The 26,071-nt window shown below is 27.9% G+C and overlaps 1 protein-coding gene across 1 annotated transcript in view; it reads left to right on the top strand.

Annotated features, from left to right (window-relative positions):
- LOC111614506 (transcription factor 25-like) overlaps positions 1 to 18,626 on the top strand; it is a 51,788-nt gene extending 33,162 nt beyond the window's left edge. Inside the window, exons 6-15 of the mRNA XM_023355881.1 lie at positions 1,251 to 1,350; positions 1,437 to 1,530; positions 1,604 to 1,696; positions 7,890 to 8,100; positions 8,173 to 8,291; positions 10,975 to 11,133; positions 11,229 to 11,319; positions 11,386 to 11,465; positions 14,315 to 14,384; positions 17,083 to 18,626. Of these exons, the coding sequence (XP_023211649.1) occupies positions 1,251 to 1,350; positions 1,437 to 1,530; positions 1,604 to 1,696; positions 7,890 to 8,100; positions 8,173 to 8,291; positions 10,975 to 11,133; positions 11,229 to 11,319; positions 11,386 to 11,465; positions 14,315 to 14,384; positions 17,083 to 17,289 (1,224 nt within the window). The 3' untranslated portion in view covers positions 17,290 to 18,626. The remainder of the gene's footprint in view (positions 1 to 1,250; positions 1,351 to 1,436; positions 1,531 to 1,603; positions 1,697 to 7,889; positions 8,101 to 8,172; positions 8,292 to 10,974; positions 11,134 to 11,228; positions 11,320 to 11,385; positions 11,466 to 14,314; positions 14,385 to 17,082) is intronic.
- The last annotated feature ends 7,445 nt before the right edge of the window (positions 18,627 to 26,071 follow it).

Raw genomic sequence — 26,071 nt, 5'->3', positions numbered from 1 at the left:
TCTAAAATATACAGCAGATATCTTAGCTCAACCGTTGTCGTACCTGGTAAACAATCTTTCGAAAATGGTATTTTTCCAGAACTCTCACCCTCTTTTACAAATACAGATAGTGATAATTTCTCATATGAATGTTGTAATTCTTCAAGAGAATTTAAATAACATTCTAAAAACATTAAATGGTTATATGGAAAAAATAGGCTGGCAATTAATAAAAACAAGACAAAATTTCTCTGTTTTACCAATAGAAACAAAAAAGACCACCTAAAAATTGAAATAATTGAAAATAACATAAATAGTAAGTGCTATAAAGTTCTTAGGGATAACATTTGATGATAATCTGCACTGGAATAGACAAATAGATGATATTGCTTTATCCTTGGCAAAGTATATTGGGATAAATAAAAAAATTAAAAACTTTTTAAGTATATTACAATTGAATCGATTATACCATATATGCATGGAATCCAAAGAAAGATATGGAATTATAGTCTGGGGAACTGCATCTTTATATACTATTAACAAACTTCAGATGGTACAAAATTGTTTTATTTGTTCAATTCATAATTTACATTTCACAGAATTCTACTGCACTGAAAATATTGATAGAATATGCTAAATCTACAAGAAACAAGTCCTATTAGAGGAAAACAGCTGTCTTGGAAACAAAATAGGTGAACTTCAAAATGTATTGACACGGGATACTCTCAAGACCTATGGATATAATCTTCCAATTGTTAAACTTACAGTGGGAAAATCTGCATTGATTTTCCAAATGATTTCCTATTGGAATAGTTTGGGTAATGATCTAAGAAAGATATCAAGTTACAAAATCTACAAAAAAAAATGTAAAAGACTTAAGTTATAGTGATTGTTATTAATCAATCTAAAAGGATCTACAAAAATAATGTATAATAATCAGTCTGCAGTTTGGTTATTATTTTAACTAACCCTCTTATTTTTTTGCTTTATTTGTTGGTTGTTTGTTTGAAGATACTTGAAAAACGCTTATTTGGCCACAGTGATTTTTTGATAAATAAAAAAAATAAAATAAATATCAGTAGAGAATTTTTGAATATTGTGTATACATAATGTTCAGAAAATCTACAAACCACTACCCCGAATAGATCAGTTGATTTTTCTTATACTACTAGAAAGATAATCTGTCATTTTGATAATTATTATATTAAATAAATGACTAAATAAAGACTAAATAAGAAGGTAATTTAAATTATATATATTTTTTATTCTAGGCCTTACTAAATATGCATCCTTATCATATTGATGCCCTTATCCAGTTTAGTGATATTTGTAAAATGGGGGAGGATTTTCAAATGGCAGCTGAATTAATTGGTAAACTTTCTTAATCATATTGTTTATAAATATTATTAAAGTAATTACAATATAATTATTTTATTTCAATATTTGTATATTTAAAGAGAGAGCTTTATATTGTTTTGAATGCTGCTTTCATCCTCTCTTCAATGTCAGTCAAGGAAATTGTCGACTTGATTATAGAAGAGCAGAAAACAGGTTATAATTCTGGAAATAAAATAATTTTTAAAAAATTATTACTTTTTTATATTTTATATTACTTTATTTATAGGTCATTTTATATTGCTCTTTTCAAACATCTTTCTTTTGTTGGGCAAAGAGGTTGCAACAAGACTGCACTAGAATTTTGTAAAGTTATATTAGGGTATGTGTATAAATTTTAATTTATAGAAAACTATTAGATTGTTTGAAGGGCAATTTTTGAAATAATAATAAATATTAAATTATATTATCTGATGCTTTACTTCAGTCAGTTAGCATATATACAGTAGACCCCCATAACATGATAGATACGTTCCATGTTATATGAATTCCGTGTTGTATGAGCCACTTAAATACATGAGCCAATCACAGCTCGGCATGTGTGCAATTTAGCAGCTACAGCTGTTTGAAAGGTTTTTTCAATAAAATTAACCAATTCTAGACTAATTTGACTCAACATTTCCAAAACACGTATAATTTTTTGGGAATAATCCATATAAACTACACTATAAACAAAAAATTGTAGGATTACTTACCACTTGAGCACTATTTGAAGATGCCATTGCTTAAGCTTGTTTTTGTCGCGGAGCGGCTCATCAAACGGCGGGCACGTGTTTCCTGATAAGTTATTTTTCTGCGAAAAATTCGCTGAACTTTGGAGACATCATTAATAGAAATATAATTTTTATGGCCATTGAATAATAAATGTTTTTTATTAGGTCCACTGCATGTTTAAACTCAACAGTTTGTGCAATGTCCGCTATTGGTCCAGATTTGACTAATCCTGTTGAAATACGAGTCGGCTGTGACTAGGGAATTCGATCCCGGTCCTTATTTCTAATCCCGGGATTTCGGGATTATACTTATTCAATCCCGGGATCCCGGGATTATTTCGGTATTGAGGGTTAATAAAAAATAAGAAAATCTTACAGAAATTAAAAATCAAAATTTAGACAAAAATCAACGTATTTTACGGTATACACCTAGTTAATTTAATCACTCTAATTAATCAGACTTACAGTCAGACTAACCAGACTTAAAATCACTGTCTTCATGTTAAATTTATTCTTTTTTAAGCATCACTGAGATCTCTTTAAACTCACATAAATTGAAAAAACCTTTATGTAACAAACTATGCAAATAAACGTTGAAAATTAACAAAAATCTCTCTTAACATCGACTAAATAGACTACTTTCATATAACAACCTAGTAAGTAGGTAGTAAAGTAAGTTTCTTAGCAAAAAGTATTTAAAAATAATATTAATCAGTCACATTTTTCTTAAATATAAAGAAAACTAATCTAATAGGAACATTCTAATTTGAATTGCGAAAATATGATCTGAGAAATAACAACGCATCCAGTGTCTCATCACCAAGTCTGCTTCTCAATTTGTTGCACATATATGCAGCTGCTGAGAAAACGCGTTTAGGTTTGATGGAAGTTGGAGGAATCGTTAGTAAATACTTATAAGCTTCGAGGACACGGGGAGGATGGAAGAAAACAGTCCGGTCGACACGGATCGGGATTGTAGGAGTAAAGGCTACAATCCCGATTGTTTCGATCATTGTAAGCATGTCTTTCTAAAAATAAACGCGTTAATTTTGTAAATTCGGTCTCTGTGTGAGTCTCTCAGCGTCCAGCAAACCACTACCCCGAAACGTAAAAAGACTTTCTCGCATCATCCTGACAGATCGCGGGCAAGGCGAGGGTCGTAACCTTTTCACCTAAGGTCGATCCCCCTAAGCGAGAGGCGTCGGGTCTATATTAACTACACTGGCAAAACAAGATGGCTGACACATTGACAGGTAAAACGCACTGAGTAGTGCTCTCGACTGCACCAGAAAATCGATTGGCGCCCGCGAAAATTCAAAAATACAAAAATGAAGTATATTACCAAGTAACCCAGTGAGAACTGCTTGCCTATCACTTTAGTTGAAAATACAAGAAGTTTTATTCCAAGCAAGCATCGCAAGCCCGCCTAGGTTAATTTCTGCTGCTTGCTTGGAATAAAATTTCTTGTATTTATATTAAAATGATAGGCAAGCAATTCTGTTAAAAGCACTGGCACTGAACGTTTCGCTTCATGCAGTCTATTTTGCAACTTTTTTTAAAATGATGTCAATCCCGAAAATCTCGGGATTAGGAAAACTTAATCCCGAAAATTTTGGGACTGAAAAGTGGTCGAGATCCCGGGATCAAATCCTCTAGCTGTGACAATCTGTTGCATTCTTTTACTGTGTTACACGAGCCTCTTTTAGTATGTTATATGAACATGATCACAATTTTCCCACCATGTTATACGAATACATCTTATATGAACTTGTGTTATAGGGGGGTCTACTATAATGACCATTTTTAGTTTTATATCTCGAAACTAATTTGTTTTTTCCTTGTAGAAATTGGAAGCTTTGAGATAAAATTTTAGATGCATTTAATGATGATCATAGTTTTTTGTAGCTTATTTAAAAATGTTGAACATTAATTGTTTTTTTAAATATCTGAGTGCAATATTTATCTGCATTAAAGGTCTTACTGGATTTGAGCAGTTTACAATACAGTATATTATTCCAATATAATCCATCAAATGAAAAGTGTCACTTTATTAGGATATAATTCTGGCTTTATAACATGTTCTTTCCTTTGTTGACCCCAATGTCATTCATTATATATTGGTCAAAGGGAGTAATCTTTTAAGTTTAGATAGAACAGATTTTTTTATTTTTTACTCTTAGAATGCTTTGAAGCTGAAGACAAAATTTGACTGGGTCTTAGAACTGGGTGAATGTAAAGATCTAAGAAAAATCTCTACTTTGAGATGTGACCTTGCATCATGTGATAAATGTATATTATTGTATCTGAGCTGCTATACTCCAATTGTAGGATAGGAAGTTGTGCAATTAATATTAAAATGACTTTATTTATAGGTCATTTTATATTGCTCTTTTCAAACATCTTTCTTTTGTTGGGCAAAGAGGTTGCAACAAGACTGCACTAGAATTTTGTAAAGTTATATTAGGGTATGTGTATAAATTTTAATTTATAGAAAACTATTAGATTGTTTGAAGGGCAATTTTTGAAATAATAATAAATATTAAATTATATTATCTGATGCTTTACTTCAGTCAGTTAGCATATATACAGTAGACCCCCATAACATGATAGATACGTTCCATGTTATATGAATTCCGTGTTGTATGAGCCACTTAAATACATGAGCCAATCACAGCTCGGCATGTGTGCAATTTAGCAGCTACAGCTGTTTGAAAGGTTTTTTCAATAAAATTAACCAATTCTAGACTAATTTGACTCAACATTTCCAAAACACGTATAATTTTTTGGGAATAATCCATATAAACTACACTATAAACAAAAAATTGTAGGATTACTTACCACTTGAGCACTATTTGAAGATGCCATTGCTTAAGCTTGTTTTTGTCGCGGAGCGGCTCATCAAACGGCGGGCACGTGTTTCCTGATAAGTTATTTTTCTGCGAAAAATTCGCTGAACTTTGGAGACATCATTAATAGAAATATAATTTTTATGGCCATTGAATAATAAATGTTTTTTATTAGGTCCACTGCATGTTTAAACTCAACAGTTTGTGCAATGTCCGCTATTGGTCCAGATTTGACTAATCCTGTTGAAATACGAGTCGGCTGTGACTAGGGAATTCGATCCCGGTCCTTATTTCTAATCCCGGGATTTCGGGATTATACTTATTCAATCCCGGGATTCCGGGATTATTTCAGTATTGAGGGTTAATAAAAAATAAGAAAATCTTACAGAAATCAAAAATCAAAATTTAGACAAAAATCAACATATTTTACGGTATACACCTAGCTAATTTAATCACTCTAACTAATCAGACTTAGAGTCAGACTAACCAGACTTAAAATCACTGTTTTATGTTAAATTTATTCTTTTTTAAGCATCACTGAGATCTCTTTAAACTCACATAAATTGAAAAAACCTTCATGTAACAAACTATGCAAATAAACGTTGAAAATTAACAAAAATCTCTCTTAACATCGACTAAATAGACTACTTTCATATAACAACCTAGTAAGTAGGTAGTAAAGTAAGTTTCTTAGCAAAAAGTATTTTAAAATAATATTAATCAGTCACATTTTTCTTAAATATAAAGAAAACTAATCTAATAGGAACATTCTAATTTGAATTGCGAAAATATGATCTGAGAAATAACAACGCATCCAGTTCTCATCACCAAGTCTGCTTCTCAATTTGTTGTACATATATGCAGCTGCTGAGAAAACGCGTTTAGGTTTGATGGAAGTTGGAGGAATCGTTAGTAAATACTTATAAGCTTCGAGGACACGGGGAGGATGGAAGAAAACAGTCCGGTCGGCACGGATCGGGATTGTAGGAGTAAAGGCTATAATCCCGATTGTTTCGATCATTGTAAGCATGTCTTTCTAAAAAAACGCGTTAATTTTGTAAATTCGGTCTCTGTGTGAGTCTCTCAGCATCCAGCAAACCACTACCCCGAAACATAAAAAGACTTTCTCGCATCATCCTGACAGATCGCGGGCAAGGCGAGGGTCATAACCTTTTCACCTAAGGTTGACCCCCTGAGCGAGAGGCATCAGGTCTATATTAACTACACTGGCAAAACAAGATGGCTGGCACATTGACAGGTAAAACGCACTGAGTAGTGCTCTCGACTGCACCAGAAAATCGATTGGCACCCACGAAAATTCAAAAATACAAAAATGAAGTATATTACCAAGTAACCCAGTGAGAATTGCTTGCCTATCACTTTAGTTGAAAATACAAGAAGTTTTATTCCAAGCAAGCATCGCAAGCCCGCCTAGGTTAATTTCTGCTGCTTGCTTGGAATAAAATTTCTTGTATTTATATTAAAATGATAGGCAAGCAATTCTGTTAAAAGCACTGGCACTGAACGTTTCGCTTCATGCAGTCTATTTTGCAACTTTTTTTAAAATGATGTCAATCCCGAAAATCTCGGGATTAGGAAAACTTAATCCCGAAAATTTTGGGACTGAAAAGTGGTCGAGATCCCGGGATCAAATCCTCTAGCTGTGACAATCTGTTGCATTCTTTTACTGTGTTACACGAGCCTCTTTTAGTATGTTATATGAACATGATCACAATTTTCCCACCATGTTATACGAATACATCTTATATGAACTTGTGTTATAGGGGGGTCTACTATAATGACCATTTTTAGTTTTATATCTCGAAACTAATTTGTTTTTTCCTTGTAGAAATTGGAAGCTTTGAGATAAAATTTTAGATGCATTTAATGATGATCATAGTTTTTTGTAGCTTATTTAAAAATGTTGAACATTAATTGTTTTTTTAAATATCTGAGTGCAATATTTATCTGCATTAAAGGTCTTACTGGATTTGAGCAGTTTACAATACAGTATATTATTCCAATATAATCCATCAAATGAAAAGTGTCACTTTATTAGGATATAATTCTGGCTTTATAACATGTTCTTTCCTTTGTTGACCCCAATGTCATTCATTATATATTGGTCAAAGGGAGTAATCTTTTAAGTTTAGATAGAACAGATTTTTTTATTTTTTACTCTTAGAATGCTTTGAAGCTGAAGACAAAATTTGACTGGGTCTTAGAACTGGGTGAATGTAAAGATCTAAGAAAAATCTCTACTTTGAGATGTGACCTTGCATCATGTGATAAATGTATATTATTGTATCTGAGCTGCTATACTCCAATTGTAGGATAGGAAGTTGTGCAATTAATATTAAAATGAAAGGAACATTTGTTTTTTAATGTTTGATTCACATTTTATATATATTTTAAAATTTACTGAAATTTAAAAATTATAACTGAATATACCTGATCTAATTTGAATATCATTTTTTAAGATTTAAATACTTTTTATGTTGAATTTAACATTCCGTAAGATACAGAGAGAATTTTTAAATTAACAGTGGTGAATTCAGTCTATTAAAGAATAGAATTATTTATTTATATAATATTTTAAAAGTTACTAGTCAAAAAGCTTAAATTTAAAGTTTTGTTATAATTTTATAATATTGTGGTAAGTTAATTTTAATATTTTGTTATTTTGCATTATATATTTTAATAAATATGAGTAAATACAAATGATATGATTTTACAACTTTTATATTATTAGATTTTTAAAATAAAAAATAAATTCTATAATTTTAATTTTTTATTTTTGATTTGATTACTAATATATAAATTTCAGTTAAATGGAAATTTTATTATTGTTTAATCCAAATGAATATTTTTTGTGTGTGTGTGTGTTTTTTTAAAGTTTTAATTATGAGTTTTATCATGTGTAATTTAAAATATATTTTCATATTTATTTTTTCAGACTAGACCCAATAGAAGATCCACTTTGTGTGATTTTGATGATAGATTATTATGCCTTAAGATCTGCACAATATGACTTTTTAATTCGCATGTATCATGAATGGGAAGCTGAAAGAAATCTTTCTCAGCTTCCAAATTTTGCATTTTCTGTTCCATTAGCAATATTTTTACAGTCATCACAAGACAAACTCTGTGAACAGGCAAACACAATGGTAATAAATAAGCATAATGTTAAATACATTTACTTTAAATTTAATTTTAATACTTATTATTATGCTTCACAGCTTCAGAATTCTTTAATTATGTTTCCTGGCTTATTAATGCCGTTATTGGATAAATGTGGCATTCAACCAGATCCTTATGTTTCCAGTCATCCATTTTTTGGCTCAAAATCTCAAATAAAGTATGTAATTTTTAAATTTATTAATTTCTTATTGTACGTATATTATAGATAAATGTTAAATATAATTTGGAATATCAATTAATTGGTATTATGATAATCTTATGGTAATCAAAGTTAAAAATTTCATTTATAATGATATCCAGTTCTCACCAAAAACCTGTAGTATATTGAGGAAGATATTGAGCAGAATATTGAGAAGTTTGAGGTTGAGTTTGGTAAACCTAATCATACAGCAATAAACTCTTCTCATTGAGAATTCTTAGATACCTTCAGCCATAACTTCTTCCACACTTTGTTCGTGCCAAGCGAAGTCGATATTTCCTATGGCATCCATAATGTTATATTTTTATCTAAAATTCCACCAAACAAACAGATTTAAAGAAAGTACACCTTTTTGCCACCTTTTGCTGATTGGTTCATGTTCACAAATAATCGTATTATATACGAATCAATGAAATGCCACGATAATTTAAATCAGCGTAAATTTTGCAGATCGTGTTATATTGAATCAGCGTTAAGCAGGGTCTTACTGTACTTATATTATTTAATCAATTATTCACAATGAGTTACATAAGTGTAACTTTAAACTTAATCATAAGACACTAACATAAATATAGCTTGGTTATTTGTGTCCATAAACTGCTCAACTATATTATCAGTTGTCTTGCAAACATCAATCTTTTTCATCATTGACCACTATATTAAAATAATAATAAATTAAATTTGAATTTTATTTTTTAAAGTGCACTATCTGCCTAGGAACCAAATTCCTAGGGCAGTAGACGCACACACACATTGTCCACCTACCAGAACCAGCCAGCCCTGCTTCTTTCTCTCTGAAAGAAGCAGGAAAGTATGTTTTAGAAATTTTGAGTAAATTTTCTGAAAGAATATTGTAACATCTATTATCATCTTCATAAAGAAAATGACATATAAATGAAACTCCATAATGGATTTAGATGCATTAATGAAATATTTCATTATCAAAAAGAATAGGAATGTTTTGGATTAATGTAAAACTACATATAAATGATAAAAATGTATAAATATGAAATGTATAAACAGTACTTCATTGTAATTATTCCAAAGAAACTTTTATTAAAAATTTAAAAAAAAATGACAATGAGTTTATATTGAAAATAATATATTAACAGCATTAATAATTTTTATAGATGAAAATAAGCATATTTTTAATGATCATGCAATAAATAGTTGTGTTAAATTATTATTTTACTTCACTCCTACATTATTGTCTTATCCATGTCTACATAGTTTTTAATCCACTTTTGTGGTGTGGTTCACACAAAGAGAAAATAAAATGTTTTTATATATACTTGATATGGTATCATTCTTTGACTTATAAAATTAGCTCATCTCTCTTGTGATGCTAAGTCATTTTAAAATTTTCCAGTGCATCTTCTACCAATAAAACAATTTCATTTAGATGACAAAGCAGTTGTTTATATGCACATATGTTATCAATTGTTCATTATTAATTATTTCAGTCTTTAACGTTTTTATGATTAAATTACTATCATTATTTTATTGATATAATTTTGAAGTTTTTGCTAAGTCATCTTGATTAAACATCTATCTAATTTAATATTAACACATTTATATACTGAAACTCTGTTCTTATATTATTTCAAACTTCAGATCTATTAGTTTGTTAGTATTTAGCTAATTTATCTGTAGAGATTCTATAAATGTTAAGTTAGATTACTTGTACTGCTAATTTTTTTATCTGTAGTATTAAATTGCTTTAATATATTTATTTTTGTAATTGAATTGTTAAAAATTTATGATTCACATTTTTATCAAATAGATTATGGCAGCAACTATTAAAAGTACAGTCTATTTTTAGCTTTGAAGCAGCTAATAGATAAAGAAGAAAGTAAGTTAGTTAGTTGAGCAAATACAATGAAACTTTTCAGGGACCATCCACTTTTTAGAGAGTAGGCCAATGACATTTCTGGTTAAATTAACTTCAACTCCCCCCACCCATAACAGGCTATCTGACTAACAGGATGGTGGCATTCAAATAGAAAAATTACTTATTACAAAGTTACCAATGAGCAAAAATATATTTTTTAGGTGTGTCAAGTTTAAATATTTTGTCCATTTTTCACAAAATTTGATGGGTTGGCCAATTACCATTCAATATTCACCTGTAAATGGTATGTTAAAGTTAACATTAAAAAAATTTGGATATCTTGAATTAATCTTCTCATGTAGGCAGAAGCCAATGACAATTTTCTGTTGAAAAATATTAATTCCTGTTTGCCTGATCAATGAAAATTACACTGTTCTATATCATCTGAGTGTCACAATAAACATGGCAACGGTAAGCTAAAATAACTTAACAATTAAATTGAAAACATTTTAAGAGTTGTTACATTTTGCCAAGATAGTTCTAAGGCATATTTGCTAATATATAATAAGGTATTAATTTCACATTGATTTGTTATTGAAATATGTTTTGTACCAAAAGTTATTATTTATAGAGTTAAATACCGGTAAATAAATTCTGAAATAAAAATTATATAATATTTTTATAAATTGTTAATCAAAATTAACTAGAACAAAGTTTTCCTTTTTTTAACAGAAATATACTTTGTAATAATAATTGTTTTTATCATAGAATTTTTTTTATATAAACTTATGTTTTGGAATGTTTTTATAGCCAGTCAGCTGCTCTGTCTCAATTAATAGCTTTATATATTGGACGATGCTATTTAATATGGAAAGATCAAGAAATTATGTCCTGGTTAGAAAATAATGTTCAAGAAGTATTACAAAGGGTTGAAGATAAAGATCCATATGTAGCTGATTGTGAAGAAAAGTATTTTCTTTATTGAAATAAAAAATTTTGCTTTTAAATAAATAGATAGATATATATATCTAAGTTAATTTCCTTTTTAATAAAATTTTTTCCAGGCGTAAAATACGTTATAAATCAACACCTCGTAATATTGTTCGGCACATAATTTTATCTAACATAAAAGAAGCATCAGTAACATTACCACAGGTTAGTTGAATTAGTGTGTTAAGAAATCTAAGAAATTAAAGATTCTAATAAATTTTTGTGAATTAGGATTTGACACATACACCTATATTTGGATTTGATCCATTGCCCCCAACTGATGCTATTACTTCTTATTCAAGATCTCCCAGGTAAATTTATAAATCATGTTATATAATTTTAAAAAGATTATATTTATTTAGGTCTGAAGCTAAAATTTAGATTGAAATTTTAAAAATGTTTCTAATAATGAGATAAATATTAAAAAAAAGCATTTTAAATGTCATAAAGTAATAAAACAGAATAAAATTAATTTTACTTTTTTATTTTAATAATGAGTACTCTTGAGACTGGTTTACTTTTATTGCTATTTAAGATAAGTTTATGAATTTTAAATTAAATAAAATTTAAATTTAGTAATTATAATTGTTTAATATTAAAACCAAAAAGCAAAAATTATAAGATAGATAGATACCTGTTTTCAGAAGACAATATATCTGAAAATCCAGACACAGTTAAATCTGTTTATTTTAAATCTCAATGGAATAAGAAAAAATTAAAGATAGATAGGTTTCAAGTTATAGAGGTTCCTACATAGTAAGCAGTAATAGATTTGATTGGAGGTATACACTGTACTTGCTATTGTATTTTATTAATACCATAGCAAATACAACATACTGTATATCTGTACTAGGTATGAATAAAATATTTTGACATACCTTAACAGAAATAGGATTATTGTACACTTTCCAAATCATGTTTAAAATTAATTAATTAGTTTTATACAAGCAGAGCCGGCCCTACCATAAGGCGAACGGAGCAGCCGCTCCAGGCGCTAAGTCTTAGGGGCGCCTCAGTGGTAAAGAAAATTAAAGGAAAAAATATTTTTTTCACTTTTCGATATTTTAGTTGCAAGCGTGTGGCCAGTATGTAAATGGCCTTATCTGTTGAGACGCGCGTAGGTAGTGTGCGTAAGCGGGATTCCACTCCCGGGCGCCATAATAGGATCTCGCTCCATCCTAAAACTTGCCTCAGGCCGGCACTGTATACAAGTAAAGTAAGTAGGTAGAAAGGTGTTTGCTTTATGTGGGGAAGATGAAGAAGTTTGGTAAATTGATATCATTAAAAAAAATAATCAAATATATTTATTTAAACGACTATATAATAAAATGCATACAAGAAATGATAATAATTATAACAATAATCAATTAGATTAATACTTGATAAATAAAATGACCAATGATTAAACTATTATCTACATAGAGAGAATAACTAATGAGTTACAAAAGTCATTGCATGAGAAATCTTACAAATAATATTTAATCATTATCTGGTACATAATATTGACATGCTTTGAGAACCTTTAACACTTTGTACACAGAGAGTGGAACTTTTGTAAACTTATAATTCAGCACTCAATGAGGGCACCAAAAATATAAACGGGAACTTTATCAAATGTCAAAGGGTAACTGTAGTCCATGGCTAGAAGTATGGTTGTACATGACAAAGCATTTGTTAAAAGTGAAGAGTCACCTTATATACAAAATGGATGGACCAATGAGAATGTCCACAAATTCTTGCCCTGGTTCTGTTACTAAGGGAAATCAGATGTTTGTGAGCTGATATCCAAGTGTTAACTATCATTTTTTATGGAAAAATGTCACTTCTTGTGAATCAGAGGAAGTACAAAGATAATAAGGATAGATAAATTTTGTACCTTTTTTGACTTAAAATAATATTGAAAAATAATCAAATAACATTTTAAAATGTTGAAAAGTCCCTTCTCAAACTCCAGATTCTTGCATTTTCAAGATAAACATGTTTGAGATAGACAGATTTAACTGTATCTCATTTCAGTGAAATTGAGCAAAATAAGACCATTCAAATTAAAACTGATGATAATATCAACAAAATTTATAATTTCTTGTAAAAATATAAATTTAAAATTAAATATACTGATTTCAGATGAAAATGTCTGTATTTGATCTCTTCCAAACTTTCCTAAAACTTCTGAAAATTATGTATTTAAATTTTATATTTGAAATTATATAAATTTCAATCTATTTCTAATGTTGCTGTGATAACAGAATATTCTTAATTGCTGAAATATAATGTGTATTCAGAATATGCAATGTATTTTAGCAATTAAGTGTAAAAAATGGAAATTTTTTGTTTGCTGGATTTGATTGTTTTTTCAATGTTTCTATATTTAAAATTATAAAATGGCTAATATTATTAACGTTTTTGTTCTGATAAGTACATAGTGCTATAAACTCTTTATCCTTAATCTAGAAGATTTTACAATGAATTACATCCTGCAGCATAGTTTTTATTTTCAAATATTTATTTTAAAAATTAGAAATTCACTTATAAATGGGCATAATTTTAAAGCTTAATAGCAAAATACCAGTTATTTATATTAAAATATTATAATTTGTCATTTATTTCATGTAATATGTTGCTAATACCCAAAAAGTTTAAGCATAAAGTATTTATTTTAAGGATTTGGAATCAGATCCAATGATATTCAAAATTTGCTGATAAATACTTAAATTTTTGTTTTGTCAATTGGTAAACACTCTGATACAGCATCTTACAAATTCTTTGATATACTTAGTTTTTACTATTATTATAGTTAATAATTAATAAGTTAGCTACATTCCAACCTGGTCAATAGTCCCCAGAGTCAGTAAATTATCAGAAGGTTGTTTTGGGGTTGTGGAGAAATTTATTTTACATTGATATGATTAAAAAAATAAATATAATAATTGATAAATCAAAAATTCAAAACTGTGTTTTACTGAACATTTATCAGTAAAACACAGTTTTGTAACACAGTAACACAGTTTTGAACACAGTAAAACACAGATATTTTTTTTAATATTCTGTATATTAATTTCTGTTTCATTTTTAATTTCATTGCTATTTGTAAAATATTTTTATTTTGTATGCATTACTTTAAAATAAATTAAATTTAACCTTTGCATTAATATATTTTTAGGTCAAGCATAGCTGATGATCAAGGAGTATTGAGCATGTTCTTCCGTTCATTGCTTCCAAACTTTAATCTTGTAAGTAATGCATGTTTTTAGATATTAAAACTTTTGTATGACTTGCTAAAATGAAAATAGAAATAAACTGCTAAAGATTTAAATATAATTAGCCTTTTGGTTAAAAGCTTTATGATTTTACTACATTTTTTTTATTTGCTTATTTCTGTTTCCTTTAAGGTATGTTTTAAATTGAATAAAATAAAATTTTCATGTTTTCTATTAATATCTATTACTAGCAGATCCCGCCACGCGTTGTTGTGGCTCAAAATCTATCTATTATAAATGTATAACACTCTCCCCGTGTTGGGAAATTTTTCGAAAAATTTCTTTTTAGTGTACATTCTCTTGACGTACCCTATTAAAACACAATCAAAAACACAAAAACCCGCATCTAAAATAGTATAAATAGAAGCAGAGTTCTTTACCGTAAGAGTTCTTAATCCTAACCATCTCCCTTTGGTGGGGGGAATTTCGAAATGTATATTATATAAAAACACATGCATATTCGAATGCAGCGTTGTATCAAAATTTCAAAGGAATCAGTAGGAACAAACGAACATTACATTTTTATTTATATAGATAGATAGAAGATGATCTGCTTTAGTTCATTTTCACAGAAAAGCGCAATGCCTCACAGAAAAGCAAACTTAGTGTGTCGTACTCGTAGCACCATCTGTTGGACATAAAAGCATTAACCTAGATTATATATTTTAATTTATATGAATGTTTAATGGAATAATATACAGCCTATGTCCACCCTGAGATTCCATTCTAAATATTGGTGAAAGAATTTTTGAAATCAGATGAGTAGTTTTGGAGATTACCTGCTGCAAACAAACTTACATACATACTTACAAACATTACCTCTTTATAATATTAGTATAGATTAATATATTACCTTTAAAAGTAAAGTAAGGATTTTTATTTGAATTGTAAAATATCAGCATCTATATATTATTATTGCATATTTATAATAATTTTCAAGTAAAGATAAACAATTTTACGTAGAATCAATTTAAAGATATTCATTTAAATATCTTTAAATTGATTCTGAGATGTAAAAACTCATAAAATAGATTGGTCATAGTTTAAATTTACACTTAAGATTTGATAATGATTTGAAGAAGAAAAAACTGAATTTCTGAATTTTTACATGGATTTATGATGAAACACAAATTGAGCCAAAACTAGATGGAGTGATATTTAATTAATACTTTTATTGACATAAAAGATTTGTTTGTTTGGCTTAAAAAGTGTTTTTACATGTTTCTTAAACAATGTTTATGAAATTTATTTACACTGTTGAGATTATTTTAAGAATGTTATATTTTTTCTGTCAAAATATTAAAGAAATAGATATTAATTTTGTATGAAAATTGAAAATTTTAATACAATCTTGATTACTTGGTGTAAACCAGAGCAGAATTATATCAGATCAGTGAAAATATCAGAAATGTGGAAATTGAGTAAAATAGAAGTGATTTATTTGAATAAAAGATGCATGAATTAGTTTATAATTAAACTATATCATGATTAAAAAACATTATAGATAAAAAAAAAGTGATGTGATAATTTATTCTTTTAAAAATTGTCTAAATTGTGTTTATTTAATATCCTCATTTATCTTTTTCTTTCATTTTGTATTTTTGGTTTTTTTTTTCAGGAATCAATATTATCTTTTGCATTCTCAACTGTGAATTAATTAATAAGTTATATATATTATAACTTAAAGAAACAGCATACCTATTTAAGTTTTATGCTATTGAGCAATTTTGAAACCATTTTGTGTATTGTTATGTTATTAAGACTATTTTATGCAATAATGGAACACACTTTGTGATTTCTATTGGAATTTGAGATTGAACATTACTCATACTTTGAAAATTCAATAAATAATATCTTTCAGATAAATTTTTAAACAGCATATTTTATCACATCTATATCATCATCAGTTACTTCAATGAGATGTGTTGATTTGTGTCTATTATCACAGAGAAAGCAAACTTAGTAATGAGATAGGAAACAAGAAAAATGAACATTTCATTACATTAGTTAATGGAATAGGTTTTTAGAAATGTCGTAAAAGCAAATGCTGCAACAAACTTCTCACATATCTCTCATTGAAGTAACTGATGATTATATTGATGTGATAAAATATGTTGTTTAAAAATTTTTCTGAAAGACATTCTGAAAAACATTCCTTGTTCTGGAGTGTTTTTCTTAACTTTAATTTATCTCAACAGAAAACAATAATGCATTAAAAAATAATTTTGAAAAAATTTCAGAAATTACTTATGCATTTGATAAGATCAACATAATACCTTCAGATGAAAGAACAAATTACTACTTGTAAATTGCTCATTTTATCAAAAGATATTAAGTTGGCCTTATAAAAAATATTCAGTTAAATTGAAGAGAATTTTTTAAGATTTGTTTTAAATTTCTGGCAAGATGGTCAGAAATTTATTTTAATATGTTTTTATCATGGTATTCATCATTTTTGAATATTAGTTTGGTTTAATTTGCATTTTTATTGGATTTATTTCTGGTTTAGAAAAATATCAATATTTGAAGATGGTTAACAGACATTTTTAATAATAATTTCAAAACTGTTGTACAACTGTATAGTTGTACTTTTATATAATAAAATAAATTGTGAAAAAAACACATACAAATATTTTCTTTTAAGACTAAAAATGTATTTATGTAATTTTAGCCAAGAGAAGGAGCAGTGGCAGATGCAGCTCCTGCTAATAGAGAAAGTGGTGCGGCTGGTGGTGACAGGAACTCGGATACAAATGATTTACGGCGTAGCGTCACCTCATTATTGGATGCTATGAGAGATTTACTTAGTAACATTCATTTAGTGGATGTGCCTAATGAAGGTGATGTAGACAGTAGTGATGATGAGCATGAAGATTGAATCAGTTGTGAGTACAGAATGTATTGTGGAATGTTTACAACGTAAATAACTGTAATGCAACAGAAGTTCTTATAAATATTAACTGCGCAGTAAAGGGCATTGTAAAGAAATATTTGTAATTAAAATTGTAATTAGTTATTTTGAGAAAAATTTTTATTTCTCATATTTAATTTTGTGTATAAGAGTAGGTATTGTATCAATACAGCTCAAAAATTGATTTATAAAACTCATTTGATACATTAATATCTCATTTTTATAGCATAATGTTCCTATTTCATCTGTTTTATATTTGATTTAGGCAAGTAGTTAGTGAAATTTTACTAATTGATTCATCTAATGTTTTGTGCCACAAAAAACTTAGATAAAAGTGTGAAATTCATAAATATTATGCAAAAATATTTTTTTTATTAACAAATTATTTTCTGAGTTATATTCCTTGATGACATTATTGAAAAATGTATTAATGATTATTTTTATGGAAAAATTACTGTATTAGTTGAAACATAAATATATGCTGAAAAGTGTAAAAATTGTTAAAGAAACTCAGGTTTGCAAAACAAAGTGAAACATAGGCATCTTACTGTTGTTTGAATAAATTTTGGAAAGATTCTGTGTATGTTAGACATTTTAAACATAGTTTTTCTTTAAAATTGGAGATCCTACTTTGTTTTTGTTTGTTTTTAATTCATAGAATTTATATATATATATATATATATAGTAATCAAAGAATTTTGCTATGTACCGTACATGTATATCTAAAAAAAAAAGGACTTCCAATTTATTATTTGAATAATTTTATATGTTTTAAGAACGGAAATTTTTAAAGGCAATATTTATTATATTGTAGATATATTTTGAAGAAAATAGTATTTATCAAAACAAATCGTATGATCGTCGTGTCAAAAAAATTTTTTTAAAGTTTTATTTTCACATTTGATGTAGATTCTTAGTGCTGATGAAAACAAAACTGAATCTGTGTAATTTATATTAAATCATGTAATCCATGATCTTATCACATTCATATTGTCTGTTATAATTAACTTAATGATTTAGTAATTATTAAAATTATTCAGATCATACTGAATTAGGTAATGAAATATCTAGAAAAAAAAAAGAACAAAAAATTGATTTATAAATGCTATAACAAAATATTATTATTCTGAATATAAGAATAAATTTCTTAAAATAAATTCTTATTTTTATTGACTAAATTAGAATAATGACAATCACTTTACTTTTTACACAGGATTCATATGCAACAAAATTATTTAGTTACATAATAGAATTATTATTTTAGTGAACAAATTAAATAGTTTACTATATAATTCTTAATATTGCATTCAAATATTTTTGAACATTAAACTAAATTCATGTTAACATGTAAATTATTACAAAATAGATAAAATAGTTGTTTTGGCTTTAATAATTAAATTCACAAATTACTGATATTAATGAAATTCTAATAAAAAATATTAAAAAATGAGAATGATAGGGAGAAATATGATTACAAACAAAAGTATTTTTACTTTTTATTCTGCAAATTTTCATTGGAGCTGATATAAACAAATTTTAGTTAATGTCAAATTAGACATAATCACTGATCATATGTGTTTTGTGACATTACAGTAGGTCCTTGATTTAATGAACTATTGGAAAAGGAATGTTCCCTATTGCCTATTGCTTGAAAATCTGTTAAATTGAATGTATTTCAAAAGTATATATTAATAATGAACTTAAAATGTACAGAATTAAAAGATTGATATAACATATAAGCATGAACAAGATGATGATATAATGTACATTGATTAATTTATACTTATTTACTCAACCTTTTAGCATGCTTTATTTGTAAATGAAAAAAAGGTTCTAAATGTTGTTTCAAATCAAGAGCCTACTGTACTTCTGTACTGTAAATTTAAAATAACCATTATTATATTTTACAGTTAAAAATAATAATACACAAATATTTAAACATGAATTCAGTTTTGTATAAAATATAATACAGTACATTGTCATAAACCACAAATTATGGAGTTTAATAGATTTACTTTATAGATTTCATCTGTATTTTCATTAAATTATTTGCAGAAAATTATTTCAGACAGAATAACTTCTTCCTCCCTAGAGATATATTTTCAAAAATAAAAATTTCATAACAGTAGTTGTACATATTTTTTCTTGTTAAAAAGATATTAAATTTTGTTATATCATTTATAAATCAATAATATATTTATGAAAACTATTATTTTTATTGAATTGTATAGTAGAAAATGTAGTTTGCATAACTGAAACATATCAGTCTTAATGATTCTGTAAAATTTTAGATGGTATTTGGTCTTTATATCACACTTGAATTTTTACCAGTTGCTTGCAAGAGAGAAAAATAGTTGTTGTTGTAGTTCTGTATTGAAAAAAATCTTGCCTTTTCAGATTTTTTTTATAACTTAAATTTTCCAGTAAACAATTCTTATTGTAAAATAAAGAGAATGGTATTATGGAAATAGTGATGCATACTTATTTATAACCTTAAAACTTCTTAGTTATTTTGTTTAAAACATTCAGGAAAACATTAAATTAAAAAGTTTACAATAATTAGAAATTTTGAAAATGCCTATATTTTTTATTTGTAAAGCAGTAGCTCTCTCCTAGAAATCTTAGTTTTTCTATTAAATATTTTTAATTAATGTTCAAAATTTTTAACAGAATAATCTTAAACTTTTGAGAACATTTACATGCTATCTTTATTTCATCAAATTGTTAATATTTTTTTAAAATATCTCTGAAATATACAATTTAATTTTTAAAAAAATTATTAATATTGCAAACAAGATATGTAACTTTCATTTCTTAAAGTATTGATAGTAAAATTAATTATATGATGATTATTTATTTAAATTGAACCTAGTTTGTTTTAAATTAATTGTTTCAACTTACTTTTTATTATTATTAATATAAATATATATAAGTCTGAAAATAATAGTGCTTTATTTTTTTTCTAAAATTTTTACAAAGTCATTGCACAGTAGGTCTTTGATTTAAAAGATTAATTGGGAAAGAGAATCTGCTAGTGCCAAAAGTTTAAATTAAATGTATTTTACAGGTATATATTAATAATTAATTCACAATATATACAGGATGTGTTAAAATGTTATAATGTATAAGTATGAATAAAATAACAACATAATGTATACATTTGAATAGTTTATACTCATTGATCATTGACTCAACCTTTTAGTGTGTTATATTCATGAATACAAAGAAAGGTTTTTAATTTTTCTATTAGAACATATTTTTTTTTTATTATATCTGGGACCATTGAGGACTTACTGCAGTGTTTTTCAGCCTTTTTCTATTAGTGGCACTCCAACTTAGTAATTTTTTCTTGCAGCACCCCTGCTACTATATACAGTATACTTTAATATATATTATAAGTATGTGTAGAATTAGTTTCAATTGTATACAGTATTTCAATAAAATGATTACAAAGATATTAAATACATCAATAATTTTAATGACATATACAGTAACTTTTAATAATAGACATAAAAAGCATTATGGTGCTGCTTGTTACTATACAGTATTTCATGGCACTCCAGTTGAAAAACCACAAGCCTAGTGCATAGCAATTTACAAAATAATCTAATTATAAGATTAGATTTAACGATAAGTGAAAACATAAGAGAACAAACTGTCATAGTTACTATAGAAGAGTATCAACTTGTAATATATATAATGATGGTTTGGGGACCATAAACAAATCTGGATGGTCTGTCTCAGATACGTCAGGCTCCAAACCCATGATGGATATGGAAAAACCTTCTTAGTGTCCACAAGCAGAGAGTTAAAAGTGGAGAAAAAAGAATGGTTATATATATTAAAATATTTATACAAAATTATTTAGAATGAGCAATATTTTTTTGTACATAAAACTCTAATTCATTAATGTGGTATAAGCATATTTAAAATTGATTTCATTGATATATTTTTTAGGATTTGCTGTATCCAACATCAAAGCTGTACAATAATTCTTTGAGAAGCAGTTACAGTATTATTATTTATTGTACATCATCTATATAAAATTTAATGTATAAATAATTTAACTAATCAGTTTTTCATATATATAAATTTATTATAAAATCATACTATTATCAATGTTTACACATTGATAATAGTATGACTAAAGATTACCAAATATCTAAAACTAGATTTAATTTGACTGTTTGGTAATGTTTGAAATTAGCAAAATAGGCTTATAAGTATTATGAGACTCCTAATAAATCTTGATTCCATAGTGGTGATTCTATTATGGGATCAAAATTTGTTGAGGATGGATGGATCTCAAGGCTGTCACTACAAATCCCAACAGTGGCACATGCCTCATTTTTCATCTTGTTTGCTCTTTTTGTAATCCCTAAGGGGGGGCCCAAATTCAATGATCAACAAACAACAGAAAATTCTAGTATCTGCTATTTTTAAAGAAACTGATGAACATTATTTGTCTATTGTCCCTATTGGGTATCGAGTTCTCTACCCCATGTTTGCTTATCTGCTGTTCTGGCAACACTGGCACTCAATGATAAGTTGAGCTGGCAACATGAGTGAAGAACAATGGGTTGGTGGGAGTGCAGCAGAGTAGTGGGCACATGGAATGTATATAGTTCCTCTTTAGAACCCAAGTAATAAATTGGATGACTCTATTAAAGTGTTTTCAGTTTCCTTTATTGTAGCTTTTGATACAGTTGCATTAAACTATTTTTATATAGTTTTGTTAATGTGGTTTTGGTCAACATACCATAACTTGTTTTCAAAGACAATTAGCCCCAAGTGCAACCAATGTCTTCTTTGGGAGCACTGATCTGACATTGAATCATAGTTTGAAATTTCTTGCATAATCTACAATACCTTTTTTTATGGCTTGTGCCCCTCTCTTTTATAGTCTTTGGGTGCTGATGATCCCTAATATATTTCCTCTTGTCCTCCTCGTAACAACTGTACCAAAATTTTCTCAACAAATTTTGATACTTCTCAAGGAATTCAACACACTAAAATTTTGAGATTTAAAAAAAAATAAACTGCTAGTAACTTCAATACTTAAGTCTAGAATAAAAATTACATTTGATAAATCCAGTTTCTTCATATTCTCTCACTTATGTAATATTTCTCACTTTTTAACAATGAAAGTAATAAATATATTTAATATTAATAATTCAATACCTTAAAAATATATTCATTGATTAAAAAATAAATTATATAATTTTTTTGTACTTTAATGCAAAAAAACAGATAGCTGATAATTTTTTAAAACTTTTCCATCATTATTCAATAATGTAATTAAATTTTAATATATGAAAGTTAGGAATAAAAAACATATATTTGCTTGCTTATATTTTTAAATAGTGTTGTTTGCAACTTAGGCACTTTTTCCATTTAGACATTGAAAAGTTAAGAGCTCACATTATCAGCTCTGTATAAAAAAAAAAAAAAGTAGATAAATGATAACACACCTGTTTTATAACATTCCATTTTCTCTCCCTAATCTTATCATTACATGTAAATTTAATATACTAGTATGCTATAGATTATAATATCAACATTCTGCTTCCAGGATTAATTTTAAATACATCATATTTTATGGCATATAAGATGCAACTTTTTTTTTAAAAAAAGGCTCAAAAAATTGCCCTGCATCTTACAAGTGAAGTTGCAATTTCCCATAGAAAAGTAAATACCCCAAACAGCCTTCATTCAGCTATTGATATTCTCTACCTAGCCCAACTCAAATAAAATTATTGTTTAATTAAACAATAGCTAAGCAGCTTTTGCATATATTCATGTAGACTGTTTTAATAGTTATAATTGTAAAGGATTTCTTTTCAATTATTCCTGATAAATAAAAGTGTTTATTCTAATTTTACTTTTTTTTTAAGCCAGAATACAGTAAAAAATAATGGATCTGAATGCCAAAGGCACAGAATGATTTAAATATACTAAATACTCTTTTCCTAAATCTTCTGTGCTGAAATGGGTGTGTTTTTTCTTCTTTATCTCTGGAAACAATTAAAAGACAGAACATATATCTTTCAACAAAAAACAATTTATATGAATTTTAATGTACATTAGTTATGTTTATTTCATAATATACAGACAATTAGTAATTATAAAGTATTCACTTACATAGTAAAGATCAATACTATATTTAAGGAATAAATTTAACTATAATAATTTTTTATTAATATATGAAGATGCTGAAAGTTCTATGTTGCTAAATTAAAATATTTATTGGCATACTCAGAGAATTACAATCTTATTACACCACTCAAGGTTTGATGTGAGAAAATTGTTTATTTAATAAATGTTTTCAACTAAAATTAAATACTCTGAGAACATTTATTAGAATTCATTGAATTTGAGTAATATAATAAATAAATACAATATCTAAATTCTCTCTACACAAAAATAATGAGTTAGTCATTCTATAATGATATTTAATCAAAATAACATCTATGAAATTATAAATATTGAAAATTTACAATTATAATTGATTTAATTCAATTTTAGAGTGACTGTCAGCCATAAATTTGTAAACTGTCACTCTATTTGTATATGGCTTCAAGAATAAAATGCATGAATTAAGTTTCTGATGGCAAAGAAAATATAAGCGCATAAATATATTTTCATATATCATAACAGAGAATTAGGTTAATGTTACTTGGAAAATATTTCAGAATATACTGCAAGAGAGCTATTTAATTAACATGCACACATACTATATCAATATAGAATGCTCCAGAAAATTCCCATAATTATTCTGGTATAGTATTGAAAAATCAATATTATAAATATGTTTAACCATACAAGAACATGTATTGTGTATCATGTTATGATGAAAATAGTCACTTCTAATGAATTATGGAATATATTGTATCTTAGCTGAATATAAAACTATTGAATTGCATGTGAAAGCTATCAATGTTATAGAGTAAGATGAATATTTGTACCGGCTTACAAAACAATATGCTCCAGGAATTAATGTAAAAATTAATAGTAACAGTAATAATTATATTGATTTCATGATAATAGATAAAGAGGGTGTGTTCTGTACATAATAGATAGCGAATGGTGAATACTACACCTAAGTTAGAGAAAATAACTCTTTTTTGGTCCCATAGTTAAATTTTACTATTCGCTTTTTAGATGATAATTTTTTTAATCCTTTTCCTTTTCTCACATATCAAATTTTTCACTTATTCGAGAGAGAGAGAAATATTTTCCTCAAACGTATAAGTACAGTATTGGCAAGCGCCAAATCCGACAGAGGGCGCTGTTTTTGAGCTAAGATGGCTGCCGGAACAGGTAAGGAGCCGACCACGTGTTTGTTCAGTGCCTGAGCCGATTCAGTTTCTATCGGTGACGACTACTGCGAAGACCAAATGAAGAACAAATCATTGAATTTACGTCAAATTCTAGACTATATCGGCAACAGGAAACGTTGTCTTGTAGAAGGTGAAGCCGTTTTGGATGCTGGACACATCGTATTTTGTGGATTAAACTCTAACAACAACACCGAAGTTCATGTTGTTGCTTTAATGTTGCAATCTCAGATATTGGCATTTTAATACATCTCAATTACAGGGAGAATGCACGTGCAAAGCGTAGCTGTCTGGTTTTTGTAAACATGTGATAGCATGTTTATTACACGTTAACAGATGAGAAGTATTTAAATATTTTAAGCAGTATACATCATGTTCCAATATAAAAACAAAGTTTTATTTATCATAATAGTTAAAATTAGTGCCAATCTGAAGGCTGCCCTGCTGAGTCGTTCAGCACTTATACAACATAGGCCAGTCAAAAGTTTGTAGCACACATTATGTTTTGTGTGTGTGTGTGTACGTCACATATATCCAAAACGGCTTCACTTCTACAAGACAACGTTTCCTGTCGCCGATATAGTCTAGAATTTGACATAAATTCAATGATTTGTTCTTCATTTGGTCCTCGCAGTAGTCGTCACCGATAGTAACTGAATCGGCTCAGGCACTGAACAAACACGTGGTCGGCTCCTTACCTGTTTCGGCAGCCATCTTGGCTCAAAAACAGCGCTCTCTGTCGGATTTGGCGCTTACCAATATACTGCAGTATTTACAGTGGCCTAAACCATTTTCAGTTTTCTCAAAAAGGAAAAAAACGTAGCAAATTGATTGTGAAATGATAGTTATCATTTTATGTATAAAGTGAAACGAAGCAAACGTTTTGCAATTTTTGACATATTATTATTATTGTAACGCATAATGAAATAGAGCGTAACATTTTAGATATGTTTCGGCGACCGGAAGGCTCATGCTGTTCTGACGTCACACTACCGCTCTGTGATGGCCGGGATTTAGGCCGGGCGAGCCATCCCAGAAACTACACAACACATACACCATATTTTGTATATCCATTCAAAACCCGACAATGAGAAATCATTCTTATTCATTATCGTTGGCACATTTCCCCAATATTTGTACAGATCGACCACGATGTTTTTTAGAGAGTGCTGGTGTACCGAACATTCCGTATTATTGGGTGCCGAATTAACGAACTTCTATATTATTATTTTGCATTCGTTTTGTCCGAATAGCTGCTACGTAAATTTGACGTCATTCTTACAACTTTCCTAGGATAAAATGCGAAATTGACGTAAAAGTATATATTAATTAGACGAAACGAAAGCGCCTTTAATTTAATATTTCGAATAAACGTCTGAGTTTCTGTACATTGCGACTTGTAAACTAAAATA

Source organism: Centruroides sculpturatus, unplaced genomic scaffold, assembly GCF_000671375.1.
Source record: "Centruroides sculpturatus isolate CEXI.00-Female unplaced genomic scaffold, Cexi_2.0 scaffold139, whole genome shotgun sequence".
NCBI lineage: Eukaryota > Metazoa > Arthropoda > Arachnida > Scorpiones > Buthidae > Centruroides > Centruroides sculpturatus.
The sequence above is the reverse complement of the archived record's forward strand: the minus strand, read 5'-3'. Positions and strand labels throughout refer to the sequence as shown.